The sequence below is a fragment of the Hypomesus transpacificus genome, chromosome 26, assembly GCF_021917145.1.
Source record: "Hypomesus transpacificus isolate Combined female chromosome 26, fHypTra1, whole genome shotgun sequence".
Lineage (NCBI taxonomy): Eukaryota > Metazoa > Chordata > Actinopteri > Osmeriformes > Osmeridae > Hypomesus > Hypomesus transpacificus.
In genome coordinates, this window is record NC_061085.1 from 1,746,775 (window position 1) to 1,769,816 (window position 23,042).

General features: G+C 41.9%; 1 protein-coding gene across 1 annotated transcript in view; it reads right to left on the reverse strand.

The window, feature by feature from the left end:
* apc2 (APC regulator of WNT signaling pathway 2) overlaps window positions 1-14,383 on the reverse strand; it is a 31,608-nt gene extending 17,225 nt beyond the window's left edge. The window contains exons 1-6 of the mRNA XM_047049495.1: window positions 14,311-14,383; window positions 11,590-11,739; window positions 9,541-9,631; window positions 8,921-9,233; window positions 7,663-7,771; window positions 1,756-1,869 (exon numbers count right to left, since the gene is read on the reverse strand). Of these exons, the coding sequence (XP_046905451.1) occupies window positions 1,756-1,869; window positions 7,663-7,771; window positions 8,921-9,233; window positions 9,541-9,631; window positions 11,590-11,730 (768 nt within the window). The 5' untranslated portion in view covers window positions 11,731-11,739; window positions 14,311-14,383. The remainder of the gene's footprint in view (window positions 1-1,755; window positions 1,870-7,662; window positions 7,772-8,920; window positions 9,234-9,540; window positions 9,632-11,589; window positions 11,740-14,310) is intronic.
* Window positions 14,384-23,042: the final 8,659 nt, after the last annotated feature.

The window sequence follows — 23,042 nt, forward strand, 5'->3', positions numbered from 1 at the left end:
AAAACAATGGATTGATGAAGTACACACCACTACTGTACCACACAAACACACCACTACTGTATATATTTTTACTGTTAGATAAATAGGAATGCTGAGATGGAACCTGGGGATCTTTGTAGTTCTAAGTACGCTAAGGTGGAACCTGAGAATTTAAGTTTTATTTCCGTTTGCCACTGAGGGCCTTTTTTTTCTCATAGAAACTAACTACCGTACCACACATCAAACCCCACCATCACTGTACCACACACCACTGTACCACACATCACTCAAATCAAACACACCAAATAATACACATCACTATTGTACTACAGAAACACATCACTACTGTATATACTGTTACTGTTATATTAATAGGAATGCTAAAATGGAACATGAGGATCTTTGGAGGTCTAAGATATGCATTTTTTTTCCATTTGCCATTGAGGGCCTTTTCTTTTTTTTTAAGAAAGCTATTGCATATCATTTTAGTCATACGTAAGTTATAAACAACAAAATATATTTTCCTTTTTAAAATAAATGAACAAGTTTAATAAAATGTATGGCTGTATGTGACTGCTTTTAGGATGAAACTGAACCATTGGATTTATTTGCATTGCTTATCTTGTTTATCTAGATTGTTCATATTTCAATTGTATAGGCAATCCTTATTTGCATGGGCCGTGCTAGGGAGGGGCTAGCAGGTGCTTCAGCACCCCAAAGAAAGACCAAAGCACCCCGATGGCACCCCCGAAAATATTTACTCATTTATTAATAGTATTTATATATTATATATATAATTGCGCAGCTCCCCCTGTCAAAGATCTAGCACCCCCTCAGCACATGCATTAAAAACTCTGGCGCTGCCCCTGCTTATTTGTGACACGCCCTGGTGGAAAGGGGCCGTCCAAGGTAATTTCTCAGTTTTTACATTTTGTGAAAATGCAGATTGTGAACTTTTAGATTATGTGTCATACATCTGAAAATATTTTAAGAAGATTGTTTTCATGTCAAGCAGGTTTACAGGGAGCTTGACCTTATCACTTGGTAGGACATTAATAGAATAGCCCCCAAATTTAAAAGACTTTGGCTATGCTAATTTCCGAATGACACTTGTTAAACTCACCTCAACATGTAGTTTACAGTCATTTAATCCACCACGGGTAATAGAAACTGTTCCAACTTTTTTTTGGAACACTCTGACATAGAGCCCACCGACACAAAAAGCTGACACAAAGAGAGACCAATCAGGATGCTCTCTCTGTCACTCATTACGTCTGTCTCGCTCTCTCGCCCTCTCTCCCCCCAAATATTTCCTGGATATTTGCAGGCATCAGGGAACTACTATCAGGGCTGCCAACTTTTTCAAAAACCTTGGCGTGATAATTGGTGCGAGGGGCGAGCTTTCGCAAGCTTCAACGTTAGATTGGCTACTTGTTTGGCGTTGCCTTTTCAGAGTGACATATACAAGGTGTGGCGTGAGAGCGTGAGAAATGGTTGAAATGCGTGTGTCACACGGCGAAACCGTGAAAGTTGGCAGCTCTGTAATTAATATGTGGGAGACTACCGGAATTCTGGGAGAGGTGAAATATCTGGAGATCATTAAAAAGACAAATTGCATCCACTGATCGTTTAGAATCTAAATGGTCTTAGCTGTTTTCAAATACAAATTTAAAAATACATTTTCAGTAACAAACTGGACAAAATGTACCCTTCCTTAGTGTTCCAAAAGTATAATCTTGTGTTTCTGTTACAGAAATAATTTGTGTATGTCCTCACCTGAGTCCTATGTACCATTTCATCACTGGTTCCAAAACGTTCCACCATTACAGAACGCAGTTGCTGGGCTTCAAATTCCAGCTGCTGGCGAATGAGGTCCATTTGCAAGGAGAACTAGAACAACAATGAAAGGAGATTTAGGTACAATAAAAAATATTATTTTCTTTTCTTTTTTTTATTTTATTTCATCCCCGATAAAGATAAAGTAGCAGACCAAAACATTTAAATTTAAATTCCACTGGCACTGAGCTGTATGTGTCGCTACAGCTCAGTGCCAGTGGAATTTCAATTTCAATTTTTACAGACTACAATAGACAAGTATCTTACACACGTGTCGCAGCATACCATTTAGCATTTAACAAAGCATTTATTAATATTGTTTATGCTTTAAACCATAGCCTCACAACCAAACAATTCTTAGACGATTAAATTGGATTGTGGTTTGTAGACAACTAATACGTTATGTTTATGTTTGTTATGCACGCTTGACACCTTGGCACTGTAGGCACTGTATCTTCTGGCGCTTGTTCTGTCCTTTCTGCTTCTGCGTCTCCGTTTACGGATAGGCGGGCGCACGGATACGCACGGATACGGACGGATAGACTGCGTTTATGGTTCTCCGTAGGCTGTGGGTGCTGAAAACAATTCACCGCCAGAAGAGTAGGTGGCGCAACGGTTTTTTGTTTAGACGTCGTTGAGTGTTTATTTACCTAGGTCACCGAAAAGCAAATTTACAAATTGGCCGTTCCATCAATAAAATACGCACATTTTCAGCAACTACACTGCCCATTTCTCATCACATTTTAATTCAGATTCTGATTTACATGTACCGTTTAGCTGAAATATGAATTGTAAAAACTTTACAAGCAATGGCGGTCAAAGGATTCTGTTCGTCCTGCTATCGCGGCAACCCCGCCCCTACCCCTGACGCAAGTGGTACTTAATACTGACCAATCACAGCCAAGGGGGTCTCCGTAGCTCTCCGTAGCTACGACGGAGAGTTACAAAATTAAGGAGGTACACGTCAATTTGTCCGAAGCTCTACGAGGGCTGAGGGAGAGCTTTTAGAGGGCGTTCCACGGACACAAGGGCGTTCCCATGTGTCCGTTTTTCGAAAAACGCAGAAGCATATATCGGCCTTTAGGGCCTCATTAGGTAATATTGCGACCGCAGCATAATCTGCGCCTTTGCCCAACCGCAAATAGCGTACAGTGTATTTCCTCATTTTGCGTGGTATTTATCAAACCAGATCCTCGTTGGACAATCAGTGCCTTACTCCGCCCTTTCGTGTTAATTATCACGCCGTTAAAAGACGGGAGAAATCGCCTACATGTTACTGCTACCATGGGTGATTTGAGGAAAAGAAAAAGAAGGTTCAGCGAATAGAGATAGAAATATTGGTTTAAGTTACAGCTAACATTAACATGTTACAAAGCAGAAATACACCTCTCCTCCCATCTCTTTGCGGCACACACCCACTTTCCCTTATACACTCCCAGCAGCGGTAATCTGCCTTTTTACTCAAGTGCGCTGCCTTTGTAAATACGGTTTTATGTCTTTAACCGCTATTTTATGCCTGAAATGGGCACAATCCTATTAGTAAATTAGTCCCTCAGTCTCAAATTTCAAGCTTATTTTTGACACATTTTGCCACTTTGTCTTGTTAAGCTTTTTTTTATTATTATGTTTTTTTCAGCTCCCCTTATTCTCTTTCTAATCTCGATCTTGTCTTTGCGTATGTCTTACTTGCATCATCTACCAATTTGTAATTACGTCAATCAGGTGGCCAATCCTAACCTCCTGGGCACCTGAGGCCTGTTCCATAAAGACCGCTCAAAAAAGCTGGGGGGTATTCCAAGTAGCGGGTTTAATGAAAACTTTGAGTTGTTTAACCCTAAAAAGAGGCATACTCTGAGTTCCGCGTTCCAGAAAGAGAGGTAACGAAACCTTTTGGTAAGTTTCCATGGTAACTTACTCCTTGAAACTAACCTGCTCGATACCAGGTTATCCATGCCAAACTCTGGTTTCAACCGATCCGCCCCCACTTTCTTTTAGCCTGATAGCGTTGGCAGACACGGCATGTCATTTCCTGGTTCAGCCGAGCGATCTCGAACAAAAATTTATTCGCTTAGTTATACGCCAGGAGACGATTTTAAGGCTGCGGTTTGATGTACTTTAATTCCCTGATAAATACCTAAGTTAACGTCACCGTTTCCTGTCACAATCTGTAATTTATTTTAGCAACATTCTCAGCCCTTGGGTCTTCATCGATAGTGTTACTCGCCGTGGATTTGCACTCAGAATTGACCAAATACCTTTTACCACTGAAATAAAGAAAAATAATTGAAATTATATTTGGTCTTCTTTATTGCCTACAAATAGAAATCCAACAATGAGTAGCCTATTTCTATCGGCTATTGTTCCTACAATTTACATGATTCATATGATTCCTACAATTTTAATGATGTAGGCTACCGTCCTGTAACTGTTATTTCAGCAAATCTAGTTCAACATTGTTGGGGGTCGATATATTGGCCAAACAACCGAAACTAATTCCCCTATGGTTTGAAGGAAGATGGAAAACTGAACAGTGTATTAACATTAACCAAATTATGCCAATACCAATGGAATTACAGTTATTTGACTCTTTGGGTTAAATCAGAGCAAGAATGGTCAAATGAAGGTTAAATAATATACTCATTTTATCATATTGCAAATGAATGCAATCAATTAAGTTAACTCTTATGCCTACTCTACCATGATTATTGTAAACCAGAGATAGAAAGCATGAGGTGAGGAAGAAGGAGTAGGCCTAGGCCAAGCCAGAGCTGAGGAAAAGGTCTCAGGAGATCAAGAATCCACAGAACAATGCTTCACAATTCAAGAACAACTACAATCACACCAGAATCTTGACCCTTACTTATCAACATGTCTAGCAATGCTACAGTACGTTACAAAGATGTGAGAGCCATCAAGTTGAGACTCCATCCAGTAACTCCATATTTTACCATATGAGAGGTGGGGGCAGGTGGATAGCATTACAAGATCAGCCTTTATTCTTCTGCCCTATGTACAACATCTCTTGGTCAAAATAGAAAATTCAGCAAATTCAACAATTAATATTCATGTAGGTTATTGTTCCTACAATTAACATCACCTGTGACCATGCATTACAGTAAGCGTAAGTAGCGACTTACAGTAAGAACAGGGACATTCCCCCCGAGGCAAGTAGGGTGAAGTGTCTTGCCCAAGGACACAACGTCATTTGACACGGCGGGGAATCGATCCGGCAACCGTAAACACGAAATACAACTTTTATCTGAAGTTTGGTGGAGTATGCAACGTTTTTTTCGCCGTGTGCCATGGTGGATCCTAGAATCGGAGCTCCATTGATGTTGGCTTTCAATAGTTCTCATGCCCGCTCAACTCATATTAGGTTTTCTGGAACCAAATTTTCGGAGTTTACCATGTTAGACTAACTCAACTCTGAGTTCAGGGTTAATCTTATAGTTTGTTAAACCCGCTACCTGGAATACCCCCCTGGACTTAAAGTCCCAAACCTGACTTGAATTAACTTAACAAGTCAAGCGGGGCTAAAGCGGTTCCATAAAGGCCAATTTCAGCTCACGCAATTGTGTGATAGTCAAGCTGATGCACCCTATTATTAAGCAGCCCGAGGGTAGAACATGGATCATATTAATTCACCACGGGAAAACGCAATGCTCCCTTATCCATCACTTCATCAAAATAAAATGACACGCCATGATTAATGCTACCTAGGATGACGTCCTTTTTTATAGACCTTTTTCATTGATAAAAAATAGACACCCTGTAAACACATCTAAATTGACTTTTTTGTATATTGTTTTATAAATAGCCAATACATTGGACAATATCTGGACAATATTAATACATTGGAAAATATCTGGATAATATCAATACATTATCCAGCAGCCTAACTTAACATGGTTTTTGTGTCGAGAAAATGGAGGATAGATGTATGGATTTAGGTTTGTTTTGCAATTGTAGGCTACTGTTAACAATAATGTAGCTATGATAATTATACTGATATGATTTAGACTGAGATACAGGCCTATATGTCTGATGCCTAAACATTTGAAATCACAAACTACCTATAGCCCTACGTTTAACGTAGACTATGTAGGCTTGTATCATTCTGAAATCATTGTTCATAATTGTTTAATGCATTAGGCTAAATGTTGTAGCCTTTTTTTATTTTAAGTACCAGATCTATCAAGTAAAAAAGTATATTTCAAGTCCTGTAAAAATCCCCAAATACTTAACTTCCCTTTAAATTTGTATAATGATTGCCTCCAGAAGATATTGTAGAATCGGTATTCAGCAAAATGATTGTTCTCAAATTGTCTACATATCTTGCATCTTTGTCAGATTTAGGGATCAGGGTAATTAAGTATTGTTTCATGTTTACCATCACATGCTGTCTAGTTTTTGTGACTAAATATAAGGAATAATTTTCCCCTTCCTCAATCCATTTGGCACGGGATCTTATAAAAGCACCCTGCGCTTTTTCAAGATAAAGACAATCTAATTTACCATGAAGCTCCATCACCCTGTTCTTTTCCTTGACAATGTAAATCCGGTTGAATACTACAACACTGGCCAATTTCCCCAAATCAATTACTTCCATATGCTCTTTTTTCTGTTAAGCTTCTTGCTGAATTTTATGGAAAGCTCCCAGATTTTGAATTTCATAAATTTCCATTTGCCCACATTGTATTCAAAATTATCCCTCAAAATTAAATCCATGATATTATTGCAGTACTCTTCAGCTACACACTTTAACTCAGAAAGTCTTCCGCAAATACACTGATCTTTGGAGGACCTTGGTGCTTTTCAAGTGTACAAACATTGTCTATTTGCAGGGCTAATGGAATAACAGATATTAGCAGCTCTGCGCCACACTCGGAGTTGGTGCAGAGTCCCTCTTTTGCAGCTATTTTATCTAAATATTCCCCCGTCCCAGAACCCAAATTAAATTAGTTTAATAGAAGTGTTGTAATTTATATATAAAGGTGGCTAGCTAGTATCTACGGTTGTTACCTGGTTACAGCTCTGGAATGTTGCCCAATTGCTGACTAAATGCAATCTGTCTGACTGGATTCAAGTTTACATTTACATTTAGTCATTTAGCAGACGCTCTTATCCAGAACGACTTACAGTAAGTACAGGGACATTCCCCCCGAGACAAGTAGGGTGAAGTGCCTTGCCCAAGGACACGTCATTTTGCACGGCCGGGAATCTAACCAGCAACCTTCTGATTACTAGCCCGATTCCCTAACCGCTCAGCCACCTGACTCTCAATCGGTTGTCAAATATCCCGAGTTTTCTGACAGGGACGATGTTACTAACGCTGTTAACTTAACGATCTTAACTTAACTTAATGATGTTAAGAAGGCGCTTCTTGCACCGAGCAAAGGCACAGTCGGAATATGAACATCCCTTCGCCTCCTTTTTTCTCTTCTATGCCTTTGAATTGAAGACACCACCTCATGATATCTCAAGGTCCTTGTTCTCCTTGAGTGTATGGTCATTTTGTATCTCCAAACCTTGCAGTTTTTCTCATAGATCATTTATTATTCATTTAAGAAACTAGTGTCAGGTGCTTAAGGTGTCAGTGAAACACACAAATACAGATTACTTGAACTATAAATAGTTCACACACACAGTGTGTGCTGTGCTTTGTCTGTCATAGCCTGTAACATATTAGCCAATCAAATGTAAGGATACTCTGAAGATTACATTTTCATGCGTCATAACATTTCATTTATAAAATGATTAAAGTATATTGTATGCAAATAGTTATTTAGAATGACTTGATTTAGAATGACCAAATATGTAGTCAGTGTAGAGTAAAAGTGCTCTTACCGTGTCAATACATGGAAGCTCTGCTAGCCGCTGAGACAATCCCTTGAGCTGTGTGTAGTACCAGCAACGCTCCCTTTCTTCTTTATCTATCTCACTCAACAGCATAGTCCTGGAAGTCAAATCTCAGTTAAACATGGAAAACTGCATGTCCACACAAAACAATTTCACCAATTATTTATGTATTCGAGTATTTCTTATTTTTTAAAGGTCCCATGACATGAAATGTTCACTTTAGGAGGTTATTTAACATTAATATGAGTTCCCCTAGCCTTCCTTTGGTCCCCCGGTGGCTAGAAAGTTCGATAGGTGTAAACCAAGCCCTGGGTATTCTTCTCCGCCTTTGAGAAAATGAAAGCTGAAATGCTTGGTTTTGAAAATCCTCTCCTTATGTCGTCATAAGGAGGAAGGTTACCTCCCTTTCTCTGCTTTGCCCGCACAGAGAATTTGGCCCACCAATGAAAAAATGAGCTACGACCGTGCAAGTGCGATATTGTTTTTTCCTCGAGACATCATGGCTTGCAAACGACCAAAGCATGGCAGTTAGCCCCGCCTCTTTCTTCCTCATAGCATTTAAAGCTACAGACACGTCCTGAGGAAAGCTCATTGTGGGACTGCTCGTAGTGGCTGTTATTCTGCACCAAGGCTACATTTTGGGAAAGAAACTTAATATACAGTATTAGGGGACCACTAAGGCCTATATAAAAGCATCCAAAAGCAGCATGTCATGGGATCTTTAATGAAAGACAAGCTTTTTACTGGTATGTTGGTTATATTGATATGTTGCTTATATTTGTGGTAAAAAAGTAGGCCTACTAATCAGGAAAACACTGTAGGATGGCCGAAACCTACAAGGCCATTGGAAAGTAGTCAAACCTCTTAATCACATTTAATTATATTCCGATAGCAGATTTGTAAACAAACTGATGGATTAGGTACACATAGTTAGTGCAGTAGATAATCAAGAACTAGAAATGCAGTTATAAGCGTGATAAATGCCGCAGACCTGTTTTACAAGATGTTGCAACAACATCATAGTGTGAATCAGAAATGCATCACAAAAAGGTATAGGAAATTATTCCCACTACTAATCTCTAAACCAATCAATTTGCAGCTCAAGTTGTCATGTAGATTTCAGTTATTAAATAGGCGATTAGATGGCTTTGAAATTCTAAATTCTAATTTAAATGATAGGCTTTAAGGGGCTGAACATAACATTTACAAATTCACAATTTATTTATCTGTATAAACTGCCACTCACCTTTCTTTACATAACTCCTCCAAGTACTGGGCAGTAATGTGATACTCTCCTCCAATCGCAGCTCTTTTGGGTGGGGCTCCCTCCAGGATGTGAGGGTGACCAGGGTGCATTATTGTGTCATTCCCAGACAGATTCGAGCTTTGAAGGGCCAAAGGCCTAAGAAGGCTCTTAGTTCTCTCCAGTCTGGAGGAGAGAGTTGTCTCTATATCCCCATCTGACTGTTTGGTCAGACATGATAGGGTGTCTGAGAGAACATGCAGGTTGTGTGGCTGATGCTTTAGCTCATAGTAGTTGGTGAGGTCCATATGCAGTTCTAGAATAGTGTGAGGATGCGAAGAGAAAAATGGAAGGGGGATGCGTTACATTTTTTTTATGTGAGTATGAGTGTAGATTTCAGAATTATTTTGAAGGGTTTGAAGTGAGTGGTTCTCAATTCCTTCTGCAAAATACAATACTGTGTTTCGACATACTAAATTGGGATATAAGCTAAATGGACAAAGTCAAACAGATGTGTCAGACCTAGGTCAATCAGATCAATCGTTAAATTAGTTTAAGTGTTCACAATCAAGAATTTAGAAGTAATTTTCAAACATGAATCTTCTTAGATCTCATACCCATACCTTTAAGTTGATCCAACACATCTGCCCTTCCAGAGGAAGCTAAAGTACCAGCCTCCTGCTCCAGTTTGCTCTGTAACTGTCTCAGGATGTCCTAGAGAAGGAAAGTGTCCTTAAAAGTCATTTCCACGCATGAAAACAGCAGATCTAATGCATGCTTCTGTGCATGCGGTATCCACCAGATACTTACTCGTGGTAACAAGAAAGTTTCTGGTGCGCACCAGAAAATTTCTCGTGCGCACCAGGAAGTATCTCGTGCGCACCAGGAAGTATCTTGTGCGCACCAGGAAGTATCTCGTGCGCACCAAAAAGTATCTTGTGCGCACCAGATTTTTTTTTCTTTCATGTCCCTTCAGGGGCTCCGTATAGTGTGACGACTTGCAAGCAAACTTTTAATGTCTTTAAAAATCATTTCCAAGCATGAAAACAGCAGATCTAATGCACGCTTCTGTGCATGCGGTATCCACCAGATACTTACTCGTGGTAACGAGAACGTTTCTGGTGCGCACCAGAAAGTTTCTTATGCACACCAGAAAACTTTCTCGTGCTCACCAGAAACGTTCTCGTGTGCACCAGAAAGTTTAGGAGCTCCGTAGCAACAGGTTTGTTCTTTACAGATAAATTTTTACGCTTCGTGTTATACTTATGACTTTTTCATAATTTTTTCAATTTCGTATGGCTGTTCTCACAATCCTGTTATTATATAACATCTGCTCTCTATTATATCATCTGCTCTCTCGAGGATGAGCAAAGTTAATAAACAACAGCGTAAGTACAGCAAAGCATTTTCTCCACAGCTCAGGAAAGCAGTGACAAAACAGTGCAGAGCAGTGTGCAAAATACGGGGGGTTCTGAGGCGGCTCGACCCCCCCCAATTAACCCATGAGCCCCCGTGAAAGCCTTTAAGCAACATTTGAAGGGGGTCTCAAATGTTTTGAAAATACATAAATATTGTCACTAATGTAAAATGTTTTTTCTCACCATGTCCAGTATTCAGAATACAAAACATTTATTTAAAAAAAATTGCAAGCGGAGCCAGCCAGTCCTGTGTAGCCTACGTCTAGTTAGCCATGTGCGCAAAACAGAAACGTTGAGAAATCAATGGCTAGCAAGCAAAAGCAGAGTGTACCATTCACACACTTTGGGTTCACTTCCAAAAAGGTGGCATTCAGAGATGAAGAAGAGACACCGAATGACAATGCTGTTGCAGCTAGCACATGGGCCCACTCACTACCAGAACAGAGGATATCCTCTCCCACCCAGGGATTCCCCAGAAGAATAACGTTTAGTTGAGGCCGAGTGCTCCGAAGACGCAGCACGTGCTGAGGTAACGGTCTCCCCTAATGTTATACCTACGGCCAGTAGCGGACTGGCCATCGGTAGCGCCATCTTTATTTTACATAAAGCTCCAAAAACAACTTTTCACTCAAATCAGCCAAAAAGCGATATGCATGCTCTTATTAACTGTGGAACTCCTAGCATCACATAAAACCCAGAATGCACAAAAAAAAGAGCCAAATAAACCTGCTCTCCATGTATTATAATTTATTATTAAAATTAATTTTCATCAGAGAACCATTGATTACCAAACCGCCTATAAGCAGCCTAGGGAAAACAAATCAAATCACATCACGCATGACGTTCCCACAACTGAACTGGGATCTTAGGTAAACAAGAACAAATGATGAGTATTTAGTGATCCTAAACATGTTTATTATTTTGAGTGGCTTCTTCAACACGTTAACTTTTGTAATAAGCAAGAAATTGAAAAATGTAAAAAATAAAAGTTTTTGATTCCTAGCGGACATTTCGGAATGCCCATTTTCACTGGACCGGGTCATATTTATCCATACTTTGTGAAGAAAATGTGTGAATGATAGAAAAACAATGTTTCTAGGTTAGATAAGTGTACATTAGTTTCTTTTTGATCGATATTCGATTATAATATGTAATTTCCCCATATTGTGTTAGGTTCTTATGTCAATCTTTACGACAACATTTATTTTAAAATAACGTTTTTATGTCCTTCAAGTCTGGGTTTTCCACACTCACCTTCATGTCAGAAGTCTCATTTTCCAACTTCGACAAGTGGTTGGAGTTGTCCTCCAGCTCCTTACGCAAATGGAAATTCTCTTTCCGGAGTGCCTCTACCTGGTGGGCCAGCTGGTCATAGGAAGCCACAGAGTTGGCCATCTTTAGGACCTTTGGAGAATAGAAGGTCTGGAGGTTAGCTAACAACCAGCAGACAGGTAGAAATTAACATAATTAATAATTAATATTTGTCATTAGCAAAACAGAAAATTAAAATGTAAAAAGTTCCTTACGAATTTTCATAAAATTATATAAAGGTCACCCAGTGTTTTGTAACCTGTATAACTGTCAGTGTTGTGATGTGTAATGTTTGCTTTACAAAGATATCCACACCGAAGACCAAAAGCTTCTGAGGTAAGGACAATAGAATAAGAAATCAAATCAAAGTTAATTAGTCGAATGCATAGTATACAGGATAAATAATTTGCAATGAAATGTATATTGAGAGCATACTGACTGGTGGCATTACAACATGGTTTGGCAACAGGACTGCCCAGGACAGGAAGACACTACAAAGAGTGGTCAAATCTGCACAGCGTATTATAAGGACTGCATTACCATCCATTCAGGACCTTTACAGCCAGCGCTGCAGGAGAAAGGCCAAGCGGATCATTTCTGACCCTATTCATCCCTGCCACAGTCTTTTCTCCCTCCTGCCTTCTGGAAGGCGATACAAGTGTGTAAGGTCCTGTACCAGCAGATACAGGGATAGTTTTTAACCACATGCCATAAGGATGCTGAACTGTCCTTGAAATATCTTTTTGCATTACATTTTTTTATTCATTTTTAAACCCTTTTTCTCCATTCTTCAGTATTTAAATTATTTATTGTCTTAGTTGAACGGACATTGAGCACAAAGAATTTCACTACTGGTAAATGCTGTTTATGAGTATATGATAATAAACTTGAACTATTGTACTATTATTATATACATTATGTGTACGTAAACCGGTGTAGATCGGTAAACTCCTCAGGTATGCACAGTATGTGCCAGGGAAAAGCTAGCTTTTCGTTGGCGTAGCTGGTAAGGAGTCGCGCTTGCAAGTCAGCTGTATGTCTGTGGAGAGCTGTCTGTGTTGCTAAACAAGTCTCAAAGGACTTCATTGGCTTACACAACGTATATGTGTTCATAGTGAAATATTCGAAAATTGCAGATAATATGACATGTTCTCTGTCTCCCTGGGCAGCAGCCCATGCATCTAGCAAGTACGTTAATGGCTAGGTTAGGTACCTGACTGTTAACTATCCAAACAGGCCCAGATTTAGGTTACAAGCGGCATAGGCAGGAGCCAAACCCAACAACCCCCCCCCCCCCCACCCACACACACACAATTCTCTGAAGGTCTGATGAGGATAGTATTGTACTTAATAGGGTACAGCCACACCCATTATGTAATAAAAGCCATTCACATGATCATTACAGTTGCCCAGTCCCACAGAGACTTATTAAGACGCTGTGGCCTAATTTAGAACTGTCTTCATTGTGGGGGTAAATTTGATTTCTGACCAATTATTAAATCGAAGTGAACGCAAACTTTGATGTTGGGTTTGAAATCACTATTTAAGCAACTGTATATATGGCCATAATATCACCACAGCCGCTGCTCGATACAAGAGTAGGCTAAGCATTTTTCTATAACTCTCAATACAACAATAATGTAAATGCAATTCATCCAATTGTCTTGTATCTACTTGTCCAAAAATGATTGATCACCTTGGGTTATCTGCAGTGTCACACTTGCAATCTGAATTGGTTTAGGTGATGAGTGAAGTATTTCAGTTTGACTGTTTCTGTGTATCCAATGCATTCTATGAAAGCTAGTGTGCTTAGCAGTTGAGCTTAACACAATTGGTCAGACAGTGCTGTGCCAGATGACTGCAGCGTTTGTGATGAATATAACCCAGCCGAAGTAGGCCACAACATGCTATACTGTGAGGATCTAGGCCTACAGTGAATATTATTGTCTGAAATATTCTCAGTCATATTCTCATCATCTTCATGTTCATCATCAATGCAACACTAAGGACTAAAATGGTTTAAAACTAAATAAAATAGTCCGTTCGCACCTTCACTCTGTAAAACCAACATCAAACCAAAGAAATCTGAAGCGACAGCGTTTGATACAATACCCGTCATACGACAGCCATTCTGTGTTTGTTTTCTTCATATGAGCTAAGCCCACAATCTTCATAACCTCACCAGAAACAAGTATTTGATTCGGTTATGCCCAGCACAAATCGTGGATGCAGCACAAATAATATTTTATAGAATCCCTTGTAGTTTCGGACAAAACAAGGTTACTTGCAGGACACTTGATTGCGACCTTTCCATGAGCGACTTCAAAGAAGGCCAGTCCAGTCATGCCAATGCCACGTACTTGATTTCCATCATATATCAAAAATACTTTAGGTATTGCGATTGTATATTAGGCCTAAAACGATGCCGCATCTGAAATCTACTTAAACAAAGACAATTCCATCTTCCTGATTAACATTCGCATCAGGACCACTCGTCGCAGAGCGCGACGCAGCGAAACCACCATTACACGGCAATCAAGATGGGTTGATATAAAACTGTTACAATTGTATGAGAATGTAAACCTTTATACATTTGGTTTTGTTTTTGTATGAAACATTTGAGCTAATTGTAAAAGAAGCTCTGAAAACGAGTCATATTCTTACCTCATTTCCAGTGTTGCTTTGTTTTCAATAGGGCGTAACATGCAAGCGAGAGAGATGCTGAATTCCGCAGGCTGTGATGTAGAATTACGTCACACCACAGTCTCTCGTCTCTTTGTTTCAGTTGATTCATTTATTCTTAAAGCATTTAGCACATGCGTGCTTGGTAGCTTAGTGCAAGGTCAATGTTATTTGATATCATGACATTTGTCCATGTAAATTATTTAAATTATTACATCTTAAATGTAATGGGCCTATAATAATTAAAAAATAAAATTACGGAAATGTATATGGGCTATCCAATGTGTTTTTACAAACATGGTTGAAATCCGTAATAAAGACCTGATTTAAATAATTTATATGCACAGACATAGCCTACCTTTTAATTCACCATCTCTCTAATAATGCCAGGAATCTCTGTGTGTGTGTATGTGTGTGTACAAATTAGAATGGGTTTAGTTTCCCACGATCAGCTCAAGAATCGTGCGGAGTGCAGTACTGAGATTGACATTGTTTGGATAAGTATTTCAACATAAAATAATGAAAACATTTCCCAGCCCTTTCTCTCTAATTGGTCCTCTGGTCTGCAGCAAGTTTCCTACGAATAGGCCAATCTCGATAACCGGGCACTGTGAAATATAGGTACCAAAATCTCTGAAAAGTACTGTCATCACCAGCTGCATCACGGGCACTGCACTGTCTATCTATAATTCCAGAAATATGTGTGTTTCACCGACATAAGCGCGGGCATTGTGCTCTTTCTATAATTCCAGGAATCTGTGTGTGTGCCACCAATTTTATCACAGTCACTATGCATCTTTAGTTTAAGCAATCTATATTTGTGTGTTTCACTGACATCTTAATCACCGACTGCATCACAGGAACTGACACATTTTAACCACAGTACTCTTTTCAAACTTTCTCCAAGATGGCTGGAAAACCACAGATACTGTAACTGTACTATAACTGTAACAGATACAACGCCCAAGGGCCGCTGATGCTGATTATCTAGCTGTACTCTGACTGTGTGATTTGAGTATTAGCTTTGGGACAAAGGTTAAGAAACGATGAACATTTCAAGGTGAAATTGTGCATGGTATATCAGAATGATGTAATCTGTTTAACTTAACAGATAATCAAAATTATGACAGGCCAAAATACTATAGCTGATTCAAACCTGTAATCTTGCTCCTTGCAGTGCACTGTCTTAGCCTACTGAGCTATTCTCAGTGTTGAGAACCATTGTGGTCAGTTACTGTATAGAAAGTTAAGCTATTTGTCCTGTGGCAAGCATTATACGATTTGGCTGAAGTTTAAACAGCTGTAATTTAGTCATCTTTTGAGATGTCAAGCAGGGGCGGTTTTAGGCACGGGCACACCGGGCAGCCGCCCGGGGCGCCACGAAGTTAGGGCGCATTTTCCGCAGAGAGCGTCTGCTTTTTCCGCATTTTGTGTTTAGCGGCCTCTGCTGGCGAAAAAGGGTATTGCGATTGTGTTCGTCTGACTCGTTTCGTGTACTGTGATGGGGCGGCCGGCATGGTAGGGGGCGGCACATGAAATCTTTGTCCCGGGGGTGCCAAATGTGCTACAACCGCCACTGATGTCAAGGCAGGGGTAGGCAGGCAGGGCAGGCCACCCGGATGAAGCTGTCTTGGGGCAGGGCTGAAGAGAAGCTGTCCAGCTGGAGAGGGTTTGTCCAGCAATGAGTCCAGCTCTGTTGCATCCTCTGTTACACTCAGCATGGTCTGTTGCACTCTGTTGAGCAGGCCTCTGCATGACCTGTAAAAGTGAAGGGTCCATGTCAGTAGTGAAAAATTCAGCTTTTTCCATCTACACTTGATATAAACTACAGTTTTGACTGTGAAATGCAGTCGCATTACTTGAACTTGAATCCAAATGTGTTGGAGACCTATACAAAGTCACTCAAAACACAGGTTGTGTTCCGGGCTCTAGCAAGCGTATTTAGCTCTAAACTGGTCAATATACACATCTGACCAAAGACCAGCTCGACCTTTGCCTGGAAACAGTGATTCTCAAGTCTTTAATTTGTCAGGTACACAGAACAACACAAGGTTAGACTGGGCACTGAAATTCTTAAGACAAGACAACGCTAGCACCTTGCATAACATAACATATAAGTACACAGAACATCATTTACATCTATGCTGAGCTTAAATAAGTGAAACTTCCGAAATATACAGATAGCAATAAATAATCGACTATACTAACCCTAATACTAAAACTTCCTTAATTACAGATAACAATAAATAGTACACTATACAAACCCTAAATGCACATAAAACCTGTTTCAACCCTATAACCTATTCTAACCTAAGTGGAGTACAGTACAATAGTGCAAATTTGCATATCAGTGACTAAGTCAATGACCATACAGGAGCCTGGTGGCGAGGTACAGTGAGGTACAGTAGTGCAATGTTACTGATAGTGCAACCAGTAGCTGAAAGTGACAGAGTATAAGTGACTAGTGTGCAGTAAATCAATGTCCATATCAGTGTCCATTCAGAAGCCTGATGGCCCTTGGGTAGAAACTGTTGTCCAGTCTGCGTGTGCGCGACCGGATGCTGCGGTAACGCCTGCCAGAAGGCAACGGGGTAAAGAGACTGAAGGATGGGTGGGAACAGTCTCTTAGAATCCTGCCGGCTTTCCTTAGGCAACGTGTGTGGTAGGTGTCCTGTAGGGCTGGGAGCTTCCTGCCGATGATGAACTCAGCAGAACGGACCACACTTTGTAGGGCCTTGCGGTCCCTGTCTGTGCAGCTCCCATACCACACTGTAATACAACCAGTCAGAATGCTCTCGATAGTGCATCTGTAAAAGTTAGTGAGGATGACTGAGTCCATACCAAACTTCTTCAGTCTCCTCAGGAAGAAGAGGCGCTTACAGGCCACTTTGACCACCTTGTCCGTGTGAACAGACCGGGTGATTACTGATGTTCACCCCGAGGAACTTGAAGCAGCTGACCTTCTCCACTTCTGATCCATTGATGAGTAGGGGTGCATGCTCCTCCTCCTGCCGCCTCCTATAGTCCACAATCATCTCCTTGGTCTTGCTGATGTTAAAAGAGAGGTTACTGTCCTGACACCATGATGTCAGGGTGTCAACCTCCTCTCTGTAGGCTGACTCGTCACTGTCAGAGATGAGGCCCACGATGGTTGTGTAGTCAGCAAACTTAACAAGGAGGTTGGAGCTGTGCGTTGCCACACAGTCGTGAGTGAACAAGGAGAACAGGAGAGGGCTGAGCACACAGCCCTGTGGGGTGCCTGTGTTGGTGATCAGTACGGATGAGGTGCGGTCACCGATTCTCACCACCTGTGGCCTCGCCGTCAGGAAGTGGAAGATCCACTTGCAGAGGGAGGTGCTTAGTCCCAGGTCCACAAGCTTGGAGACCAGTCTGGAGGGGATGATGGTGTTGAATGCAGAGCTGTAGTCAATGAACAGCATCCTGACATATGTATTCCCTTTTCCAGGTGGGAGAGAGCGATGGCATCGTCTGTAGACCTGTTGGACGGTATTAAAACTGCATAGGGTCCAGTGTGGGGGGCAGCGAAGAGCAGATGAATGATTTGACTAGCCACTCGAAGCACTTCATGATGACAGAGGTCAGTGCTATTGGGCGATAGTCGTTCAGACATGTGACCTTGGTGTTCTTGGGCACAGGGATAATGGTGGTCCTCTTGAAGCAGGTGGGGAGTACAGACAGGTTAAGGGAGAGGTTGAAGATGTCACTGAAGACCCCTGCCAGCTGGTCAGCGCAGCCCCTGAGGGCCCTACTTGATATGCCGTCTGGGCCAGGTGCCTTGCGAGGGTTGATCTTCTTAAAGCACAGCCTCACCTCGGCTACAGTTAGTGTAGGCACACCACTGGCTTGGCCTTCAGGTAGCTCCACTGCAAGGGGGGTCACTGTCCCTCTCAAAGCGAGCGTAGAAGGAGTTCAGCTCGTCTAGCAGTAGGACAGAGGACTGGGTCTCATTGTAGCCTCTCCCTTTGTAGTCAGTAATGGCTTTAAGTCCACTCCACATGCGCCTGGGGTCCTGGGGTCTGGGGTCCACATGCATCAGGGTCCCCAGAGTTAAAGGTGACAGTGCGGGCTCTCAGCTTGGCCCGGACCACGGCATCAACCCAGGGCTTCTGATTTGGGAAAGACCGGACAACCTTCTTGGGGACAACGTCATCAATGCAGTGCTGGATGTAGCTGGAGACAATGTCTGAGTATTCGTTAATGTCCCCATCGGCTGCCTCCTTGAACATCAGTCAGTCAGTGGTGTCAAAGCAGTCCTGGAGGGTCGCCACACACTCGTCACTCCATATGTGAACTGACCTCAACCGGTCTGACCTGTTTTAGCTTTTGTTCTCTCTTCTTTGGCTCTCGACGAAGGCAGTCGCATTTTTCTCTCCTCCCCTCCCTGACCTTTCCTGCTTGGCTCTGTCTTGTCTTGTCTGTCTCAAGATACTCTCTCACCACCACTCTCCGAAACTAGAAGCATGAAATTAATTAGCTGGTCTCTCAATGCAATTGACACCATCTTCTCGAAGAGAAGCTCGGGTTCGGGGGAACCCAACTGTCCTGACGGGACGTTCGCAGCTGGCTACACGATGGACGCGTGGGACAATTGGCGTGTTGTGTGTCTAGCGGCGCTTTCCGTGGAGGACGTTGAAGACGTCTTTATATTCGGAACCGTGATTACAGGCTTTCTGCTGTTTGGAATAGGCGGTTGGCTTGTATATCGGAAAGTCAAGGATACGGCTGCGGCCATCAAAAGCCCCCTTAGGCTGCCCGACCTGATACGGTGGATAGAGCCGTTGGAGCTCTGAATGTGAACTTACAGCATAATATGGATTACAACAGGGATAAGTTCGCGGCTCTGCAAAGGAAGATCGAGGAACTGGAGACCTTCCAGAAGGGTGGACGTGAAAATTGAGTCGCGTCTACTTGTTAAAACAACTACACCAATCTTATCTACTTTCGGCCCCGTAACCAGCACAGGCCTTGGCCAAGGCCGTTGCTGGAAATCAACTCCCCTGGAGAGCACTAAAGCTCTTCCCTTCCCCCTCCCCCACCTACATCTGTGGCTTGGTCTCTACCCGGGTCATGACCAAGGATGTCTCCTTGCCAACACAATCTGCATAGGGAGACTCGGACTGATTGTGGCCTAGGTCGAGGGCGCCAACCCAGACCTACTCACACAATAACTTTCACCTACTACAGATACCACCACCCCCCCACCCCCATCCAACGCCTTCGACTGCTTGTTCCCCTGGGTGGCTGGTGGGTCTGTGTCCAGCGCCTACCATGGCTGCAGGTCCAGATGCTGCTTGTCTACCCCCCCACTCCCCGTTGCAAGTGTCTGTGTAAATGTTGGGCTTATGTGCTGAGGTTTTTGCCTCTTCCCATACTGTACTCCTCTAGGAGCATTGTCTGGGGGTTGCCTTTTTCTCTCCTCCTCTCTCCTCATGTTATGCTGTAACTTTTCTTGTTGGCGCTGAAAATGGCTGCCTGGGTAGGCTCCCCTGCCAAAGTAAATTATTTGTCTGTGCAAACTTTCATGGCGAATAAACACCAATTCTGATTCTAATTCTGATATGCGGGGAGGAGAAGAATGGAGGTGTGATCAGCCTTCCCAAAAGCAGGGCGGAGGAGGGGTTTGTAACTGCCCTTGAATGTTGTATAACAATGGTCAAGGATCTGGTCTCCACGTGTGACAAAGTCAATGTGCTGATAGTACTTGGGCAGGACTTTCTTCATGTTAACTCTGTTGAAATCACCAACAACAATGAAGGCTGCCTCTGGGTGCACATTTTCCAGACCATTGATAATCCCATACAGTTCATCCAAAGCAGCGGCCTAGTCTACCTGGGGGGGATGTAGACTGCACTCATGACGACCGCAGTGAATTCCCGAGGTAGGTAGAAGGGTCTGATTTTTAAAGTTAGCAGCTCAGGGACCGGAGAGCAGTGAGATGCTAGTACCGCTACATCCGTTGCCCAGAGAGAGTTAACCATAACACAGACCCCTCCGCCCTTGCACTTCCCTGAATCAGCTGTTCCGTCCTGGCGGTATATGGTGAATCCCAACGATGTAACCGCTGTGTCGGAGATCTCCGGAGACAGCCAGGTCTCGACAAACGTCAGTACACAGCAGTTCCTGATGTCCCGTTGGAATTTGACACGAGCGTTAAGTTCATCCATTTTGTTGTCGATGGACTGAACGTTAGCTAGTAAGATGGTTGGAAAAGCAGGTTTGAATCACCGTTTCCGAGTTCGAACAAGAACTCCAGCACGCCGGCCTCATTTCTTCTTCCTCCGTCCTGCAGGTAAACAGAGCGGCGGAACAACAAAGGGCCAGCTGCAGTCCGAGCTCACACTCCGAAAAGTGGAATTAAAGTTTGTAAAATAAGTCAGAGACCTTTAAATAGGCTGACCGAGTGAGACTAGTCTGGCTAACGTTGGTCGCTTTCTCAGGCAATTGACGAATGAAACAGGCTCGCCTTGAAAAATCCTATATACTGGCTATCTTCAGCAGGCTCTTGTCTACAAAAAGCAGTCCTCCCTGACGTGTTTGGAGTAGGATTGAGTGAAATACAAAATTGTTTACACACTGCGTGGGCGAGCCGAGTCTGACTCTGAGGCCAACATGAAAACTATGTACAGAATCCTCGGGACGCAGTCTTACTCCACTTGCAAGTTTTGCACAAATCACAAAAAAACCATCTGGCTAAAAGCATAATTCCCACATCTCTTCAAGGCTGCCCTGCTCGTCTTTTTGGGTGTAGACCGAACTGTAAAATTGTGAATTTATCAACATGATGCGAACAAAGCATGGCTGCCGCCTAAGCCTATATGCGGTCTCCTTGCGTCCAAACTAACTCCAATTACAAAGACTTTCATGATCCAAATCACAATTCTGAGCCTACAGGTCTGTGTGGAATCGCTTGTTCTCCTCTACCTTTTTTGATGAAGAATTCGCCGAGATGCTACATGATTCACAGTAATTATAAACACAGAGGGAAAAAGCTAGCTACTTTTCGAGTTCGGTTTTCCGTCACTTCAATCTCATGATCTAAAGGTCTCAAAGTGCTCAAACCTTCACCATAATTCAAGAGGAGTGTACTTTCACGAACCCAGTCATTGATTCTAGCTTAGAATGTGTAAAAATAGGACTTACCGAACGTGGCTGCCTCCAACACGGCTATCAGGCAATTCCAGTTGAAAACAACAATGGCAGCGAAAAAGTATTTATATTTGTAACGGCGAGCTGCGATTGGAGGTGAAATGAAACAGGAGCTAAAGACCAAGGGTGGGGGCTTGGTCAGCACACCATTTCCAGAAAGGATGTGTGTGCGTCTTGCCAAGCTTGTGTGTGTGTCAAATAGGGTGACCACCTCTCCCTGTTTGAGGTGTATCGCACAGCATTTTCAATATGCGACGAGCGGGACAAGGGGTGAAAATGCTGTGCGACACAACAAGCAATTCAATTGAATTCAGTCATGTATTGACATACCAAGGTGAAATTGTTTATGGTACTTCAGAGTGATGTCGTCTTGAACCTTATTAGGTTTGAAAAACAATCAGTCAAAATTATATTTGATTTATTGACACAAAGATATTGAGGCAATGTGTACATTTACATAAATACACCCCTTTCAGCCATTTTGTATTGCATTTCTTATTCAATTTAACCATTTATAAAAACATGTATTCTACACATCTGTAACAAATTTCAAGTCGATTGGATCTATAGTTCTCGAGGAGAAGGGTTTTGAAGGTTGTACCAAATTTGGACTGTACAGCAAAATCTATCATGGCGGACCTTATGGGTTCCTGAGGCTTTTTTGTTCCCCATGAGAAATAAGGCATGTATACCAATTTTCTGGCATTTTTTAGTAATGGGGCGCTGGGGAAATCACGTAGACTTTGGGCGTGTTTTATAGCGCCACCTACGGGCGTACATGGGCCACTAGCCGTCTGGGAGTAATGAGTGACCTGTTGTATCATTGGGCCAAATTGGAAAAAATCGTGTCCAGGACTTTTTGAGCTATTGAGCCATTTAGCGGAGGAGAAAAATTATAATAACAGGAATACTAACAAAAACAATACGTTCCCTCCTACCGGAGGAACCATAATAAAACATGTTGACTCAACATTTAAAACATTTAGGGAGGTATAACGTAGGGTGACCAGATTTGAGTTTGTGAAAAAGAGGACACTTCGTCACGCGGGGGGGGGGGGGGTGGTCATATAGCCAAATGCAATATGCTATATGATCATTTATTTATTGACCCTTAACAAAATTGCAAATTGCAAATGTAAAACAAATCTTTTTGTTTTACATTTAGCCCATGCTTATGTGGCTTTCAGTGGTTGTTTAATGTCTTTAATGTGTCTTGTTCATATATTAAAGCAATAATGATAACAAATAACACATTTTAAATAATTAAATAATACATTTTGTAAATGGCCACATATTAAAATTAGAAAATAAAGACACTTTTCAGTCCTCATATATTGAAGCAATAATGATAACAAAGGCGACAAGGTGCTCACAGTGTTGCCAGATTGGAAATGGCGAAGTATCAAACCAAAGGCTCAAAATGATCGTATTGAGAGGATAATTATTATGCATCTGGCAACATCGAGAAGGCGGTTGACCAATGACAGTTCTCTCTACAGTCAGAGCTCGCGCAAAAGGTGGAATGTAACGGAGATACCCTTTCCAAA